The 19644-nt window shown below is 35.7% G+C and overlaps 1 protein-coding gene across 1 annotated transcript in view; it reads right to left on the reverse strand.

Annotated features, from left to right (window-relative positions):
• DPH6 (diphthamine biosynthesis 6) overlaps window positions 1-19644 on the reverse strand; it is a gene marked incomplete at its 3' end in the record, with an annotated part of 195995 nt that overhangs the window by 25315 nt on the left and 151036 nt on the right. Inside the window, exon 14 of the mRNA XM_084264228.1 lies at window positions 10253-10658. Within this exon, the coding sequence (XP_084120354.1) occupies window positions 10253-10658 (406 nt within the window). The remainder of the gene's footprint in view (window positions 1-10252; window positions 10659-19644) is intronic.

Consider the following 19644-nt stretch of genomic DNA (forward strand, 5'->3'; position numbering starts at 1 on the left):
CTGTAATTCAAAACTTGTATCAGTTCTGTTAAGATGAAGAGATGGAAACAAAAAAGGACAAATGTGCACACTAGAGAAAAATGAGTTTTAAGAAGAACAAAGAATCCAGACACTTCTAAAGAAACATTTCTCTTTCAAAGATATTCTCTGATAGGAGAAACCTGCTGGTTGGTTTCAGTAATTACTATTCAAATAAGGAGTGGTAATTATCATTTGTAAGAGTGTGGAGTATTAATGACAGGCAGAAAGAAACTGCGTTTTGGTTGGGGTTTTTTTTTCAGAATCTGCAGTTAAATGCCACTCTTTTCAGCCAGTTCATTGTAATTTAATAATTCAGAATCATAGAATAATTTGGGGAACCACAAAATATCATTTCATTTGGTAAGGTTTTCTGGAAATCATATAGTCCAACCTCCCTCATGCTCAGAGCAGAGGGAACTTTATACATTACACTAGTTTTCTGAAAGCCTTGTGCAGTAAGGTTTTGAAGACATTCAAGGTAGAGGCTGCTTAGCCTTTGGGCAGCCTACACCAGCATGTGACCAGTCTTGTGAAGAAAAGTCAATTTCTTGTTTCCAACTGGAATCTCTCCTGCTGCAGCCTGTGACTGGTGTTCCTTGTCCATCTCTGCCATAACTCAAAAAAATCCCATCTCTCTGCAGTGCATGTTAAAGCAAAGGAAGACTGAATTTGTTTCCTCCATAGTCTTATCTTGCCTAGGTGGAATAAAGCTGGTTCCTTCAGTCTTTTCTCATATGTTCTATATGCCACTCACCTGACCTTTCATTTTAGTGGCTCTTCTCTGGGTTTTCTCCAGTTTGGTGATCTCTTTCTCTTACTATTCTATCCTAGTATTCCAGGTGTCCCAGCCCATCTCCTTCAACCTGCTGGCTACACTCTTGCCATTTGCAGATAATGTAGAAAGAGAAAGAATGCTCTAATTTGTTACAGTGGGAAAAAAATCTACCTGTTCTCTAATTATCCAAAGCTGACACTCTAGACTTAACAGTACGAGTAGAAAAGAAGTGCCTAAAGGGACTATGTTATAAATGTGCTTTCAGTGTCAATGAATTAGAGCAATTAATTGGATTTTAACACAGCAGATATGATGCATTACTAGTAAAAGCTGAACAAAGTCCAAAGGAAAGGAAAGAAAAATATGAATTTTTCATTGCTTGTTTCTCTAAGGATTGAAAATATCTCAATTATACCTCTAAACTTTATGCTATTTTAAACTTAAATTTATCAGAAATTTAAGAACAAATAGACTATTGGGAGCACTGCTGCATGTATTATGCAAAGTCAAATTGCATGAAGTGTGACAATGGAAAAATACTTTCTTCTGACAGTTAGTTACAGCTGTTTTCTTGGATTAGAAGTTACAGTGCAGATGGCAAAAAACCCGAAACAAACCCTCTTCACTTTTTTTGGTGGTGTAATGGTGTTATTATATCAGATAAATCAAATGAAACACTAAGCCCAACTTGTTAAATGGGTGGTCAGTGGTTGAACACCAATACTGTATAATTATGGATGAGTATCACTTTTCACTCTGAGCAATAAATAATCCTCATGTCCATGCTGTCCCTGGGCTTCAGGAAGGTAGTTTTCTTGGCTTCCATTATCCATATGGAGAAAAGATAAGATACAGGCTATTAAAGAAAACTATGCCCACAGCATAAACTTCTTCTACTCTAAAGTTTCTGCCTGTATTTGTGCTTTGAATCAAGGTATTATTTCTATTTCTTCTTCAGCTTCACACCTTTGTAAAGAACTATTCCATGCCATTAGATAACAAGAGGGACTTATCTGTCTCCAAGCACACGGCCAAATATTTCAGATAAACTCAGAGACTGTTCAGATGCATTGTTCAGAGACTGCTGACAGCTGATCTTGATACCCGATATATCGAACAGCTATAGCTGGACAGAGAAGAGAAGATACCATGTCCTGCTGCTGCTAGCAGGACAGAGAATTTCCACAGGGCTGAGACTGGAAGAGTTTTCAGAAGGAATTTAAGCCATTGCCTACTTACCAATTATACTATTATACTATAAAATCTAGTATAGATTTTATACTTTATATAGTAAAAGTTAGATTTTCACCAGCTGCTTATATCCATGAAAAGCCCCAACAAGGAATACTAAGCATGACTTCTGATGGTCATGGCATCTGACAAAACCTGATAGGCTCTATCAGTGGTGTCTACAGTTGAAAAAGGACAAGATCTTATAAAAGAAATTAACATTGAGAAACTGAAAAAGAAAGAACTGGAGGGGAAACTGGAGAGGAATTGGAAGACCTTGAGTTAAGATTAATTGATGGTTTTGGCTATAGGTCAGTGCTAGTTCTGATAACTGGCCTTTCCTCTTCCTACCCAAAAGTGCTGCCTATTACTGCTCTAAGCATGTAGAGTAAGTAATGGGGAAATTTTGGTATGAGAAGTTGTGAGGGCAATTTCTGGAGAATGGACTCAGCAGAATAGGCCAAGCCTGGGAAATACCCATCTGGTGAAGCTTCCAAACACTTCAGGAAAATAGAGGAGACAGAAATACCAGGAAAACAAAGATTTGTCAGCTTCTTACACATATTGGCAGGAGAATTTCCAGTCTCAAACACTTAACCTCACATGTGAATTGTGACTTAACAGTACAAGGAGAAAAAAGGTTTACAGTCATAGTTTGTTTAGCTTTATTGTCAAACCTAATAGTTTGACAGTCGGTAGATATAATACCCATTTTTCCAGGCTACTGAAATTAGCAGGGCTAAAAAGCCTTGATTTCTTTGGATGAGAACTACTGAAGTACAGCTTCTGCTGTCAATCAGCCATAATTTCCAAGGGGGGCATAGGAAAAGTTATCAAAAATTGAACTGGTACTTCGTAGTGCAGAGATAATGTCACAGAATGATGGACAACAGTCAGCCAGCCTAGAGTCACTCAACCTGCTTGTGGATCATTCATTTGAGGGGACAGCAGATTGTACCAACCAGGAACCACCCCACGAAAAAGCTATCAAACTACTTATTGATCTCCTTGCTAAAATTAAAGTGCTATTTATATCCTTATTGGTTGAAAAAGTAGGTCCATGCACAGTTCTTCACTGCAAAATTAACTCTTTTCTTCCATACAGCTATTTCCTAGGTCTTCTATACAAAGAGCATATGGTAAGCATTTTGGTACTAAAGAAGAGGAAATACAAAAGACAAGCTACTCATGCCAAAGCTCCATCTAGTGCAGTAGTCTGTTTCAAGCAACTGTCCTAAATACATCCCTAGACTGAAGAAGGTATGATATTATCCCCAGCTCACTTTCAGCCTACAATTATCAGTGGACTTTCTAAGTCAGATGTAATTTCACTGGTTCGAAGACCACCATAGTTTTTTTTTTCTTCACTTCTAAATGAAAAATACTATAAAGAGGGATTTGTACAAATGACACAGAGGTCTCTAGAAATTTAAGTTCATTCTTTCTCTAAGTTTATTGATTTAAAATTGCAGAATTGGTGAAAAAAAAAGTCACATCAAACAGTCTCATAGAAAAACTTCCTATGTAAATTGTAAACTGTAATCTGTGACGTGTCCTTAAAAAATGACTTTGTCACAAATGGATTCTGGACAGATAGAAGATTATATATGCCTCACATATTAAGCACCAAATGATCCACATTTGGCTATGATTGCATGTCTGATGTCATTGTTACAAGATGCTTTCACAGTTGTTCTCTGTCAACAAGGCACTAAACAAAATTTCTCAAAATTCATTTTGACATTGTAGTAGGATGCTTGCACTTGATGCATTTTATGCATGTATACAGACACTTATGCATATACAAATAGAACATGTATACATACACTGGGCTAGAAGATAACAGGTTTCCAAAAGAGTATTGATGTTTTCAGACTCATTGTAGAGCTACCTAGAAAAATCACTCCTTCTGACTCATTACAGAATAGACTGGGTTCTCATTGTGTAAGTTTCTTTACATCTGTTCTCTTAAAATTTTCCCTTTGTAGCCTACTTCTAACAATTTCCACTGTTTATTGAGATCACTTATTAACTAAATCCAAGCAGCAAAGCCACTGCCTGGATCAAAATAAAAAATGCCTAATGTCTTCCAAACTGATTATGTGAGGAAAGCAAATCAGTTTTAAACATATTAGCAAACTTAGGGTATTCTTCTTTATAATCTATGACTTTTTCTATGAAATGACTGTTTTCTGCAAGTCCGTTCTGCCCTAGAGGTCACTACATATAAATCCCATGTATCAGCTCTCTTGAATGGATAGTTTGGGTAGCAATACCCACCTGTGCAGCTCAAGAACAAACTTAGCTATTTCTAACCTTTTAAAATGTCATTTCAAGCAGCACACTCCTGTATCACATCAGTATTTCCTAATTGCTGATATATAATCTGGTTAATTTCCCCAAGTACTAATTTAAATTTTTTTCTTTCTTTTTTTTTTTTTTTTTTTTTTAGCAGTAGGAGTGTAACTCTGGTGCTTGAACTATTGAACTATTATACTTGGCAAATTCTCTGGGTTTTTGGCTTTTTTTTTTAAACAGGAAATATAACATGAAAATTTCCTCTTTGAAGTTGGCAACTGTTCTCACATTTTAAATTTAGCCCAAATAGAATTTGGTAGAAAAAAAAAGTTCAATTTTTACAGCCTATTGTAGATAGCATCATGATATTTACAAAATATTTTTTGTTTGGTCAAATTATGCATGTTAGGCACAACAGCCACCTCACTAGTTAGTGACTGCAAAGGTATATTTTAAAAGGACCAAACTATTTTTAAAAAAAAGAATTAAATTATCAAAGCTTACATATCTGCTTCACTGTTACTCACTAAACAATTCTTAGTGGCAATTTATTTCTAGTTGCACATGTAACTCTCCACGACTGTTAAGTAAATATCAATCACTCACATGAAAACATGTAGAGCTGTGTACAAATGTTTGGAGGTTGAGATTCCAGCTGTCCTCATGGGAAATCTTTTCCCAGTGTGCAAGGGCATATGCATCAAGAAATTTAGGTTCAAATAAATTCTCACTGTGAATTTAAAGTGCGTTAGTTAAAGAATATTAAACTCTAATGCATATGGACATATGTTATTAAGAAAGTGCATCTTGGTATCTATCAATACTGGAAACTCTGTGTTTTGGGAAACGTCCAGAAAAATGTGTTGATAATGCAGTATTTTAATAAATGGGATACTTTAAATCATATCAGATGGAAAATCTTTAGTTTAAAAGCAGTACGTTTTACATGCATCAGGCCATTCCTGTGTCAGTGCAGGGACTCTAACTGAGTGCTTAATTACCAGAGCTTCTCTTTCGACAGAAGAAACGGTGCCATTTCAAGCAAAATTTTCTATAGTCCAGTTGAACTATACTCAACTGGTATCAGATTTTTTAAAAAAACTATGGTATCATCGAAGCTTCTTCAACACACAAGTACCAAGAGCCTTTTAGTCCTAAGCATTTACAAAGTAGAGTCACATTTAAACTAATTATGTATTCATTTTAATGCTGCTACCATTTTTGACTGTCTTTGCCTTTCTCTTCCTGTTCTCTTTTGCTTTTTTATATTCCCACTTCATTTATTCTATAGTATTAAAAAGAGATTATGTAATATGATGTTCTGGTGAATGCAGGACCTTTTATACTCCCTAATAAATATTCAAAAATATTTTGCATACATCCTGTGAACAAGGCTTGTGAAATCATAATGGGATGACTTATGAACATTCATCTTTCCTATACTGAAATATAATCTAGTCAACTGGATGGTATAGCAAATCGTCCTGACACATTTATATTAATGCATATTTAAATGAGAATAAGAAAGAAATAGTCAAATTTATGTTAAAGACTTCTAAAGGCTTAACAGCATCTTACTAAGTATATATGTCAGCTTAATCTAATCCTCCTACTTCTAACGTGTTCTGTGGTCTCAGCACGGTGCCCATAATACTCTCGTATGTTATGAGGGATTGCCTCTGAGAAGTTCATCATCAGTACTACACTTTGTTCAATAAAACTTTACATCTGGTCTTAGGATGACAGAAAGCTATCTGTCTCAGATTTGCATTACAAACCTTTAGCTTCTTTTGACATCAGTAACACCAGCTATAATCATTTCCAATAACCTGCTACAACATGCAGAGTATACATATTTCTGGTTCTCATCTTACTGTGTCAGGTACAAACAAATTTCTCTGGACAGTTTTAAATAAATGACAATTTATTTGCACCAAAAAAGCACTCATCTAATCAGAGGCTGATTTGAGAAGATCTATGGCAGTATTTCCTCCTTTCACTCCGACAATTTTAAGTCATAATAAGAAAAAGGTTCTTTTCGTTTTTTTCCATGCTTCTGCTAGAGGAAAAGATACAATTCAATTCATGGCCTTACAAGAATTATTGAAGACTATTTGCTAATCTTACAACATGATGGAAGTCCACCTGAAACCCAGTGAGAGTGCAAGTTATCTCTTCAACCATCTCGCTTGGTTTCTGAGACATGGTAATTTCTGTCTTTTCCATTACAGACAGATGTGAGTCTGATGTGTTTCACATTACAAATACTTGAATAGCAGTGTCTAGCATCTCCTGCTATGTTATTAATATTACCTTCCCTCAGCAGACAATGCATCTGATGGTAGTTGAAGACTCCAAAAGGACAGATCTGCTTGTGGGATTAACAATGTCTAACACATGTCGAAGATCAAACATGTCACTAAAGGATCATCATACAGATGGTTAGCAGCTAGCACTACCTGAGCTGAATTAATAAATGGCAACTGAAAAACTGCTCTCTCAGTATCATTTGTGTTCTGGCAGCCCCATCAATGAAACTGTGCATTAGGCCTGCAGATTTTCAAGTCAAGGTCAGTAACTATCTCTAATATCCTGTGTCCTAGTGCAGTGTTGTTCTGTGGTTGAAAGGGGGTTTTACCAACTATCTGATCAGGAGCATAAGTAAATTCTGATACTCACCTAGACATACTCTCCAATAGAACCTTAGAAATGTAGGATAAATCACCACAGAGACATTCAAATATTCAAGATATCTTAGGACAAATCCACAGAGACAGGTATGATGGAGTTCTGGCCATGCTCAGAGCTGACCAGACACAAAACAGGCTATATTGGAAGCCAGTACTGTTCCCTCTTGTGACTTGCTGCATTCAGATTCATGCATTCTATAAGCAGAATAAACTTACTTAACTTGCCTAAATATATTGTATGTATATTTTGAATTCGATTCAGGTAACGAATTAAAGGTAAAACATGTCAATTTTTTTATCTTCCTTGGTCCTGAATCCAGATTTAGGAAGAAGGCTGACCAGTTAATGGGTTGTTGTAGATGGAACATAGGACCACCTTAATGCTCAAAAGGAAAACAGGAATAAACTATGAGAAACTGGAAGAAGCTGTGGTCATCAGAATTTAACAATCATCTCTAATGCCTTGGGTTGGTATTACAGGCAGGTTAAAATACCACGGGATTCAAAAGAAAGGCCTGACAGTTCTGGTAGGTTACATGCCAAGCACACTAAAGGGGACACAGATTTGCAGTAGTTCTGCCAGCCAAAACTATAGACTGTCAATAATAACTGAGAATATAAAAGCTAGCCTATGTCATCTTGCTTATGGACACTGTCCAGGGGGTATTGAAATGGATGGAAACACCTTGGAGAACTTATGCAGTGCTTTTTTTCATCTGAGTATTTATATGTGTGAGCATGTTTAAAATTATGAGGACTATAATTATAATAGAAGTGACAAAAGAAAGTCAAGGATATAGTTTGATAATAGGCTGCATTCTTTGGAAAGCTGAGGACGCTTCACTGGAGACTACACGCCTTTTAAGGCTCCAAAGGCACATATTAGCAGAACACTTAAATATGTCCCTGTGTCTTAGCAATGTATTAAAAGTTAACCTTCTGATTTTGAATCAGAAACAGTGGGGGGACGTGTGCGTGTGTGTGTGTGTGTGTGTTTGTGTGTGTGTATGTAATAGTCTTATATTAGAATGAAACTATCAGTAAGACCCACTGAGGGAAAAACAATTTTAATTTGAGAAATTAATTATATTTTCAAATATATAGCATATTTCTTCCCATTGCATGCATTTTCTGGAATTTTTTCCTAAGTAGAAAAAAAGTTATTTTGAAATTCTTCATCAATGAATTAGCGCTACTTATAAATTTAATGTATTCTATATATTCTACAGATTTGCAAGAATGTATTCCTTACCAGTGGGGATAATGATAAAATTGCTATAATGACAGGAATTATTATGACAGTGCAGAGATCTGAACACAACCAGAATGAATATATGACAATCACAACAAATCTCTCTATGTCTACACCATCAGTAGTAAAACATGAATGGAATCGAATCAAATTTTTACGTGCACAATTTATACATTACATTGAGCTATACAGTTAATAAAGCAAATGAAATGTATTTGGAAGTAATTATTCTATGGCTTGAGAAATATCAGAAAGAGAGCAGGCAAAACGGTAATGTTAATCCCATGCCAGGAACATGTTTTATCAGGTTTCCTTTTAGCTCTTAAACAAGATGTAGTAAAAACAACAACATTCTGTCAGACTATATGTTCATTCCTTGCTTCCTGGATTAAACATGCTTATTCTATGCCACATTTTTATAGCTTTCAATTCCTGTACTTTAAATATATTAAACAATGTCAAGTTGAATTTTCTTCAAAAACTGCTGCAGGTTAAGAAAAAAAAATAGGACAGTAGAATATTTGAGGGCTAACATTTATGTCAGCTAATTAATATGGATCAGTTGTGGTCTTCAAGGATTTTTAAAGTGCATGCATGTTTGAGACAAATATAGACTAAAGATCTGATTTTGTTCCCTCTCAAATTGATAACAAAGCTCTTACTGATTTCAATACAAGTATGGTCTACAGTTTTGTAGGTCTGACAGATAAAATAAGCTTTTGTGCTCTTGCACTATGTTAGTTTTCCCAAATTAAGCACAGCCAAAATACAGATATACAACATAAGAAATAAATTATAGTTGCAATATTATAATTATTGTTCTGTATTCTCTTTAATTGGTAAGGGAATGAGATTTTAAAAAATAAACACTGGGAAAAAAACACTGCATTTCTTTGGTTAGGTAGTTCTATTTAAGTTGGTAAGAAAGCATGCCACATCCAAAATCAGAAACTGTGATCTAGAGGATACAACACAATTTCCTTTTTTTAAATATTAGTATTTCATTACTCATTCAAAAAAAGTGGCTGTTAGCATGTAGAAATTGGTTATTTGAACAATACTTGCTACCAAATGGATTCATTCTTCCTATGTTTGATGCTGAGGTGTCTGGATTTCTCAGCAACTTCTCTTTCATGGAATCACAGAATAACTCAGATTGGATTGTCTAATCCAACCTCCTACTCAAAATCAGGTCAGCTGTGACATCAGAACAGGTAATCCAGGGCTTTATCTATTTTGGATTTCAAAATGTCCAATAGAGTCAATAGTATGCAAAAAATGTCTGTTAACCAGAAAAAGAACAAACCTATCTTAATCATAGAATGACAGAATTTTTTAGGTTGGAAAAGACCTTTAAATAATTGAGTAAAACTGTTAACCCAGCACTTCCATGTCCACCACTAAACCACATCCCTAAGCATCACATGTATACATCTTTTAAATACCTCCCTGGGCAGCCTGTTCCAATGATTGGTAACCTTCTAACCTAAAATCTAAACCTCCCTGGCATAACTTTAGGCCATTTCCTCTCATCCTATCACTTATTACTAGGGAAAAGAAACTGACACTTTGCTACAACATCCTTTCAGGTAGTTGTAGAGAATGATGTTTCCCCTCAGCTTCCTCCTATACAAGTCAATTTCCCTCAGCCACTCCTCATAAGACTTGTACTCTAGACCCTTCACAAGCTGCATTGTTGCTCTCTGGATGCGTTCCAGCATCTCAATGTCTTTTTTCTAGTGAGGTCCCCAAAACTCAACAGAGTATTCAAGATGCGACCTCATCAGTGCCAACTACAAATGGGCAATCACTTCTGAAGTCCCACTGGCCACACTGATACAAGCCAGGTGCTGTCAATCTTCTTGACCATCTGTCCTTGAAAGGCACTTTTAAAATGTTTTTTTCCAATGAAAACTTATGCAGAAATAAACAAAAAAACCCTTATGCTTAGTATTAACACCAGGTTCTTGTCACTGTAAGTCTTACCTGTTTGCAGTGTTTCAGCATCAAAGATATCCTCCTTGAAGAAAGCTCTAAAAGACAAAGGGCTTGCACTGCAGTCTCCTGAAAGTTTCTCAACAGCTTGTCTAAACATAGCAACTAAGTCATGAAGAGGTCCATCTAAATCAAGCTGAGAAGCGGATGGCGAAATCAAGCTCAGACGTACAGAGATTGATGCACACGATGCAGAACTAGACTCCACAGATTCGCACTCGATTTGGAAGCCCTCTGACAACATCTTCATTGCAAAATGTTTTCTTTGGAGTGGATCATCAACTGCTGCAACAACATGCCATTCAATGGCAGCATCTCTGGGTAGGTGAGATATTACAACCACAGCAAGCAACCCACACACTTCAGTTACATCATGATACGTCTCTGAATCTTCAACCTAAAAGATAAACAAAATATTATGCATTTTAGAGAGATGGTAGAAATTAATGTTGCTTATATTCTGTTCATATTTTTAAAAATGTATGTGTGGTACAGTTATTTCATGGAGATGGTTTTCCCCCTAAACGTTCCTTGAAAAGTCATCTTGAGCAATTACAAATTTGTTCAACAGTTAATTTCTGCTCATTTTTGCAATCTCAGACTACAAATATGCATGTACCATTTATAAAAATGCTGATCATAATCTATTTTGCACTCCTTTTGCAATCAAAAAAGAATCTTTCTGCATACGGTAATTTTTGTCTGTACCAATGGTCATTGAAGAACAGAAAAAGTAGGAACTATTGAAACTACAGAAACGAGTCAGTAAAGGACATTAGATTAGTTTTAAAACTTGGAGTAATAAAGATACAGTTCAGATACAGTTCAGATAGGTCTGAACAGCAGAATGACCTTGAACAAGCCCTCTTAGAAGATAAAGTGTGTTTTCCTAATAGCAGAGCTCATTTAGAAAGAATATTTAAGTTATTTTCACAGCAACTAGCATATCTAATCAGCTAACTTGCTAAGCTGAGTAACCTGAGTTCCTTTTTCTCTGATGGTATTAAAGAAGTGGGACAAGGTTTCTGCTTACTTCTTTTAAAAGTTTTAGCATACATTTCGCTGTAGCATGTTGGCAGGTACAGAAAGTTAATATAATGTTTCAAAATACTGAAACACTATTCCATGAAACAGAGGAAGAAATAATGAATTTTCAGCTGTTTTAACCCAAATTACCTGCACTTATGTGCATGAAATAGTATTAGCTTTGAAACTTAACAAACCTAAGATGAGTTCATAAAAGAATTACCTTGTCCCTGTATTGCTGCTACGTACTCAATCCTTTTTCATCTTAATACAAACAAAACCAATCTTAAAGCTTTAAACTATGAAGAAACATTGTGTTGGGTTGAATCCATCCAGCAGCTGAGCACCACACATCTGCTTGCTTACTCCTTCCCTCCGCAATGGCACAGGTTAGAAAATTTGTGGATCAAGATACAGGTGGTTTAATAAGTGAAGAATAAAGGAAGAGGAAAGGAGAACACCAAAGCAAGTGTTGCAAAGGCATCACTCAACATCTCCTCACCAGCAGACTGATACCTAGCGAGACCGTGAGCAACAGTTATCCTCCCAAAGACCCCTGCCCTTTGTTTCTGTGGCTGTATATAATGTTATATAGAACAAAATACACATTCGGTCAGTTGGAGTCAGCTGTCCTGGCTGTGCCCCTCCCAACTTCTTGTGCACTCCCAGTCTATTTACTGGCAGGGCACTGTAATAGAGAGAGCCTTGCTCAGCAATACCTAAAAACTCTGATGTGTTATCAACACAGTCTTGGTCACAAATGCAAACCACAGCACCATATGGGTTGCTATGAAGAAAGTTAACTCCATCCTAGCTGAAACCAGTATTTACAGGTCTGCTGTAACCTTATACTTAAATGTATATATTCATACTCTTATTATGATGTCTATTTCCAGATATAAGGTCTATTTATGGAAAGCAGCACCATTTTGTGATATACATATTCTTAAAAAGTATGAATGTACATTAACTTAGCATCTCTCCGAAAACAGTATTTTATTTTTTAAGAACTGCTCAAATAGTTGAACTCTTGAAATGCTTATTCTGGCCAGCAGATTTTTTTTCTTATTTACCTCCATTTTCATGGAGGGACAATATATTAAGCATTTTTAATATTAGTGACACCATCTTCTTTGTGTACACAGATAATAACTTTTTTTATATACCAATTTGCTTACACCACTGTATATACTGGCAATATTGTCCATTGCCTGACCTCTAAAAGGAAAAATAATAACAAGGCAAACCTGTCATTTTGCCTGAAGTCGATAAGGCCATATAACTCATGGTACCTTCAATTCACAAGCTCAATTTTCATCCACTCGCTCTCAACTTTGAGAGGAAGAAATAATAACAGGTTACAGGCACTTTATTTCAAAATTCACTCACAAAGTTATTGACAAGCATTTTGCACAAAATATCTTTGATGCTTGACCCTCGTGAGCTGTTTACATGAAAAATGCACTTACTTCTATATTAACGATAGTGGAGTCTAATTCTATACCAAACATGTAGCAATTGCTTTAGCATTTCTGGTTTTGATATGGGAACAAAAATAGGGATAATTTGTCTCAAATTGCAGTCACTTCAGTCATAATAAAATCTCACTGAGTACTGTTTGCTTTCAGTACTTTCATTAGGCTAGCAAGGGCTGTTATTAAGGTACCAACACATAAATGTTATATTAGCACTTAACAGGAGGAGCAGAGTATTCTCCTCTAGGAGATGAATTCTAACCTTGTCAATATAATTCTGCTCTGAGTGCTGTAAAACAGTTTGAAAAGATGAAATACTGGAGCTTAGCACAGAGAAAAAAAAAAAAAAGTCATGCTCATTCAGGCTTAAAGGCCACTGTGCTGGCCCAAGGTGCTGAGGTACTGTTTAGAAAAAAGTCTAAAGAAGCTCTCTCAGGTCACATCAGGCACTAAGACAAACTTTCTACTTCCCTGTACTTGTCTTAGGTTGTTAAATCAATTACTCAGTATTTCTGCTTGCCTTCAGCTGCCATTTAGAATATGAAGAACCACATGAAAATTAAGGCCAAGAGAAAGTACATTTCCAAATTTAACAAATGAGAATCATTCTGAGTGAAAGACTATTCACGGTGCACCTGTGCAGTACCATAGCACTCATAACCTTTAACTTCAGAGTTTGCACAAAGCTCAAGTGATGGAGCTACTGGGGACTAATAATCTTTCATCAGCTGCTACAGTATCTTACAGAAATACTTCTAACAATGACCTCTCCTGACTTATTTTCAAGAAATCACTGGCATTTGTGTTGTACATGAATGCTGCATTTATGAGTTACCTTTCAGAAATTCACAACTGTCTCAAACAGCTGAATATCCTTAGTATAGCCTGTCTAGCAAATGAGGATAAATATCTAAATTCTGCTAAGAAAGTCTATTCATATGATGCTGGGACAATATAAATGAGTCTTAAGAGTGAAAATGAAGAGGAATTATTTTATGACTAAGTTGCTCTTTATGTTTGATTCTGCTCTCCCATCAATGAGATCCAGCACTTTTGGCAGACAACTAAGAAAAGCATGTTTTTAGGGTTCTTGCCCAGGATATTGTTGTAGACTGCTCTATAAAGAAGCACAAGTGTTGGCCTACTCTTTCTATATCTTCCCAGTCCTGGCAAAAAAAAAAAATATATTGTGGTAGAAGATGAAGCAGTTTGACTTGTAATTCTTAAAAAAAGATTTGATGAATAATGCTTGGGAACCTTTGTAAAATTTTTGTTACTGAGAGACAAAAAACCACTGTTCGGGTCAGGCTGTAGGAGTAACTGTCATCTAAAAGTATTTACCCGTAAGCACTGATTTCCTAGCTATCAGTATCATATGATTTTTGGTTCGTGGGAGAAGGTCTACTTGTTGAAGATCCCCATTTCCAACTGCTAGTTTTTCCACAGGCTTTAATCCTGCCTACAAACAAATTTTCAAGGTAATTTGGCAGCAGGAGAAGCTCTGATCCCACAGGGGAAAATAAGCAGATTGTAAAGGCTCATTGTCTGACTGCTGAGATAATATGGAGGCAGATTCTACTTCTGTGCTACAGTTGTACATGATCTGATTCAAAGAGGGTTGGAGGAGGAAGCCAGGTAACATTCTTTCACTCTGCAGGAGACAGCCTCTGAAAATAAATCACTCTGCAAATAATGTCTTCTTTCAGGAATGAATGTAAACTGGATTGTCTCAGAGGCCACACCAGGACAGGATTCTGATTAAGTCATGCTATGAAATGGTAGATTCCAAAACTTTGGACAAAGTTTTGATGTGACAAGTGGTTTATCTGTTACTGAATCTCATCTTAGACTGTCCTCAAAACATGATTATATTCTCCCTCTGCCAACACAATTACCTGCTAATCAATTTATCAAAGGTGGGAAAGATGGAGTGACATAAAGTTTGCAAAATGAAGCCAAAAAGTAGTTATTTATAAATATATGCACTGGGTTGCTATAATTCCCTATCCAGAGCACTATGCACACTGTCATTTTTTTTACATTTTGCTTTGAAAAAAACCCCACAATGCAACAAAGGACTTTTCCCACCATGAAGAATATACTGATATTCTTCTGGCAATGCAATACACGCTTCAATAACTCAGGTGAAAAACAGAAGCTACAGAGTAGATTTTAGGAGGACTGAGAATGGGGTTATAAATTATTTACCTGACATTTCATAATGCCAAAATAGATTGATGCCATATTACTGTAAACACAAAGAAGGGTACCATGCTAAGCTAAGTAGCAACCTGGAAAGTCTTCATGGACTGGTTAATAAAGAATTACAGCAGTTAACAGCAGTCAAGGAAGCAAGTAAAATATTATGAATTCTTAGGAAAGGAACAGAGAACAAAGTGGGTAACATTATGCCACTGTAGAAATTCACAGTTCACCTGCACCTTGAGTGAGATATACAACTCTGGATATCTCAACCGAAAAATGACATGTTAGACCCAGAATGTGTTCAGAAGAAGACAACAGGGATGATGAAAAAGCTCTGGAGGGTCTGACAAGAAATGTTCTCTGGTCTTCTTGAGGAGAACATGACAGAAGTTTTCAAAATCATACATGACACAGAAAGGTGGAGAGGGATAAGAATTGATTTTGCATGCTTGTCTTTCTGTACAAGAACTACGGATCATCAAATGACATTAGTAAGAGCACAGTTTCAAAAAGAACGATGGTGGGTGACACCTGGATTTCCTTGTTGGAGAATGTTATGGTTGCAAGAACTTTACAGGATTCAAGAGGAGCCTGAACAAGTACTCAGAACACAGACTCAGTCAGGATTTTAAAAGAGGCATTAAAATTCTTAGTTAATTCTTAATTTATACAATAGTTAATAATTTATATAAAATAAATTATGTATAAAACTATTAAAACTATTTTAATGAATATAAATATGAATTACAATAGTTTGAGCTTGGGAGAGAATTAGGGGCGGATGTACGCTTTTTCTGATTTTACTATTCACATCTGCTTAGGGCTACTGCTTGGAGTCAGAATGCTAAGCAGGGCCTACACCATTATGGCTATTCTTATATTCTTACATAAAAATCTATGCTTAGGCCAATACCAATGGTGTGTTTGGTGAAGACAAATGACTGATCCTTCTTGACCTAAATTTTCCCAACTAGTCCCTTCCAACAACTAGTCCTTTTCAGTATTTATGTAATTGTAAGGGAGTTTTATGTTCATCTGTGATACTCCAGACTGATTTTTATAGATGAATGATGAACACAGTAAAACAGAAGAATGCAGAGAACAGCTTGAAAGTGCTTCTTCAGCTATGTGAACAGAGGTACTGGTGTCAGAATATTGGGCTGGAAGAAATGGGAGTGTGATGTGGTTACTAGACCTTTTTCTGAGAAAAAAAAATTGGAATCACAGAAAGAATTGGAATTGACCTTTTTATGGGTGGGAGGAGCACATATATCTTCAGTCCCTGCTTATACTAATATTATACTAGTACAGTCCACAATGATGCTGAGCAGCAGGTTTGGCGGCTTTTAAGCAGCTGCCACAGGAATGGGGATCTGGAGCCACCCAGACAGTCTGATGCGTTTTAACTCCTCTAATGAGGTTGCATAATTGATGCTTAACTCAAATCTGAAAAAGTATACAGATGATTGGCTGGAAATAGAAGAGATTGAAGGGCTTGGCTGAAAATTTACTGACATCACAGTTATCCAGTTCAGAAGAAACAAGAATGGGAATTCTTCCTGTACTTTATGCATAGGCTGAAGCTGAAAAGGTAACCTGGTAGGAACATTCCTTAGCCAGCACTTTTATGAACATGGTTAAGGTGGAACTACAAGCCCTTTCGTAGAAGAAAGGTTGACAGCAAATGTTGTCAATTGGTTTTTAAACTTGTAACTAACCTGTATCTATGCATTAAAGTAAAATGGTTATCTGAACTGCTGTGTGCATAATGCTTTCCTGAGCTTTCTTCAGATAGAGGAAGTTATCACATTTGTTCCTAGTATTACTATGTCTTTGCATTTTTGCACACCTCAGTTCTTAGTAAGATTCACTTGCGTTTCATTGTGTATACTCAGGAGAGCTACAGAATACTCTCACACTGGTGAATGCCTAATGCATTCCCAGTAGCATGACAAAACAAAATGGAACCCAATGCCATGGGATTAAAAGAAAAACGCTGGGCTGTGAGGGTTGTAAACCAACTTGCATGGAAAGTTGTTTTAAAAGTGCTAATCTTAAAAAAAATTAATAGTGTATTTTTTCGTTTAAAAAATAAATAAATCACAGGCAGACATATTAAAATTTGTATGAAAACACTGGAATAACCAGTATAGGATAAACCTATACTCAGTACATCGTATAAGCATTTAACCATTTAACCCAATTTAATTGAAAAATGTACATATTTCAGCTATTAACATTTATTATATAGATTTGTTTATTTTGACTATCCTCCATTTGTCCAAATGAGAAATATTCTTTTTGTTGCATGAGTAAAGACTAAGGTCTACCTATCTCAGCACTGAATATGGAATCAGGCTATAAGAGACAGAGATGAATGCATAATTGCCATCTCTACAAAGAATTGACTTGGAGAACAAAAAGAAAGATACTGTGATGTTACTTTTAGAAGCTGAGTTTATGAAAACCTTCTATGGTATGCATTATTACACCATCATAGCAGCAAGATTAATGTGCCTTTAAATAATACATTTAAAATTTCTTTTACACTGCCTGCATTAAACAGAGTGCATCAAACTCCTGAGATCCAGCCTGAGCTTTGCTAGAGTCTCTCACAACAATAGGTTTATGACTTTAAAAAGTAAAGATTCCACTAGGAAAACTGCATAAGAATAAAAATGTCAGTTCCTAAACAAAGTAGGATAGAAGCAATCCTTTTCAACATCCTAGTTTGTCTAATAAATAGGCCACATACACTCCTGCTATAACACACTTGAATTCAAAGAATGAATACCACAGTGTTTTATAACAATAAAATTGTTAAGAATATTCTTTTGCAAAGCTTACAAAAAGAAGGAAGTCTGACATTTAGTTTTCCTTCCTGAAATAAAACAGAGTACTTGCTGCATGCCAACAATACATTAACACAAGACTGGCAGATTAAAAATGAGGTCTTATAAATTTGAATATTTATCATGGAATAAATACTGTTAATATAAAAGAAAGAAGTTCTCCAGATATTTTAGTTCTCTCTACTCCACAATATATTGGGAAGAGCTGACAGTAGATCAGTGACCACTCTGTCATGTAGAAACTATTTTGTACAATGTCAACTGGAAAACTGAGCCTCCACTTACTTGATATTTATGAACCAGGAAAAATCTAGAGAAAACATGTGAAAGGGAAAGGAAATCCTTGGGAACAAATATAAGTATAGAAATTTAAAGGCAGGACTATTTCTAAGGGTACTTTTAATAAATTTTTGTAATTTGAATGGATTTAAAATTAATTCAGTATCTTAATATAATTATTAGAATTCCATATGCTGGAATTTTGGAAAAAAAATCCAAATTGTGTTTGTTTCTTAATAATTGTGACAAATTCTGCATGTATCAGCATGATGCAAAATTAATTTCTAGATATGAAATGGTCAGCTGTTAACATGCCAAGCACAACAGCTTAACTTTTCCCAGAGAGGCAATTTGCAGGTGAATAAAATGAGCATACATCAAGGTGTATTAGTAAGAATATAGGAAATCTGAAATCCGTACAATATATTGCTGGTTATTATTAGGATTTGTCAAGGTGATGGGCTAAAATTTTATGATAGTCAACCAAGCATGTCAGACAAAACTACCACAAAAATTAACTAACATCAGTTTTAGGGCCCAAATCCCACAATAAATCTAGTGTTAATTTGATTTTATAAGTTGAGACAGCTTTTTGGTGCATAAAGACTATGTTTAAGTCTTTGCAGAATCAAAACTTTCAGGATGAATGGTCTCTGAATAGTACTACTGTAAGTATATGTAAGCATATAAAAAAGATAAGCATATAACAGAAACTTGTAGAAATAGAGTTCAGAAGAAATCAGATCAACAACTATATGCGATCTATAGCTTATATAGCACTCACACAGAATAATTCAGCAGCTTGAAATTCTATCTTTTACCATGATCATCAACAGAGGCCCAGAAGTGGTGTAAACTTTCCTCACTTCTGTGTGACAGACAAAAGGGCTCAACTGAAACTAAATACATAACCTTACAAGCGCTCTTTTGATTATGTTTGGAATGTAAGGATGCAATTTGGTTGTTAATTTTGTTTCTCTTTTCTGTTGTTGGATCTCTGTGTTTTCATCCTTTCCTTTTGGAAACTGAGAAGCTCTGTGACATGATCAAAATGAGAGCAATCAGTATCACATTTCCACAAAGACATTGTCAGCTTTGAATGAGTCTCTCTTAGAACAAACAAATAAATGAAAGACTGTATACAAAGTCTGCAATAACTAGGCTAACACCTCTGCTTTCTGGACTTAACAACTTGGAAGTTTCCTTGAAAAGTCAGCTCAAATAATTACTTGTTAGCATAAACTGAAAGAAAAATTTAAAAATGCAAACTGGCCTGGTGAGAAGAAAGACGCAGACTTCTGCATGCAGAGAAGAGTCTTCTATTTAAGGCTGAGACTTCCATTTTTTCTTGATTTATCAGGTATGTATCACAATCTTGCTCGATCCCATTATCTAAAGCACATTTTCAGTAGCCCCGTGGACCTAATAGTTTTGAACTACCCACTGAATTTTGTATATGTCAATCTGTCTTCAAAATACATAACAGTATGTGACAATTATGCCACCATCAGAGTAAAAGAAAAATGTTGGATAATCAGTTATGGGA

Source organism: Gallinula chloropus (assembly GCF_964237585.1).
Source record: "Gallinula chloropus genome assembly, chromosome: 4".
Taxonomy (NCBI): Eukaryota; Metazoa; Chordata; class Aves; order Gruiformes; family Rallidae; genus Gallinula; species Gallinula chloropus.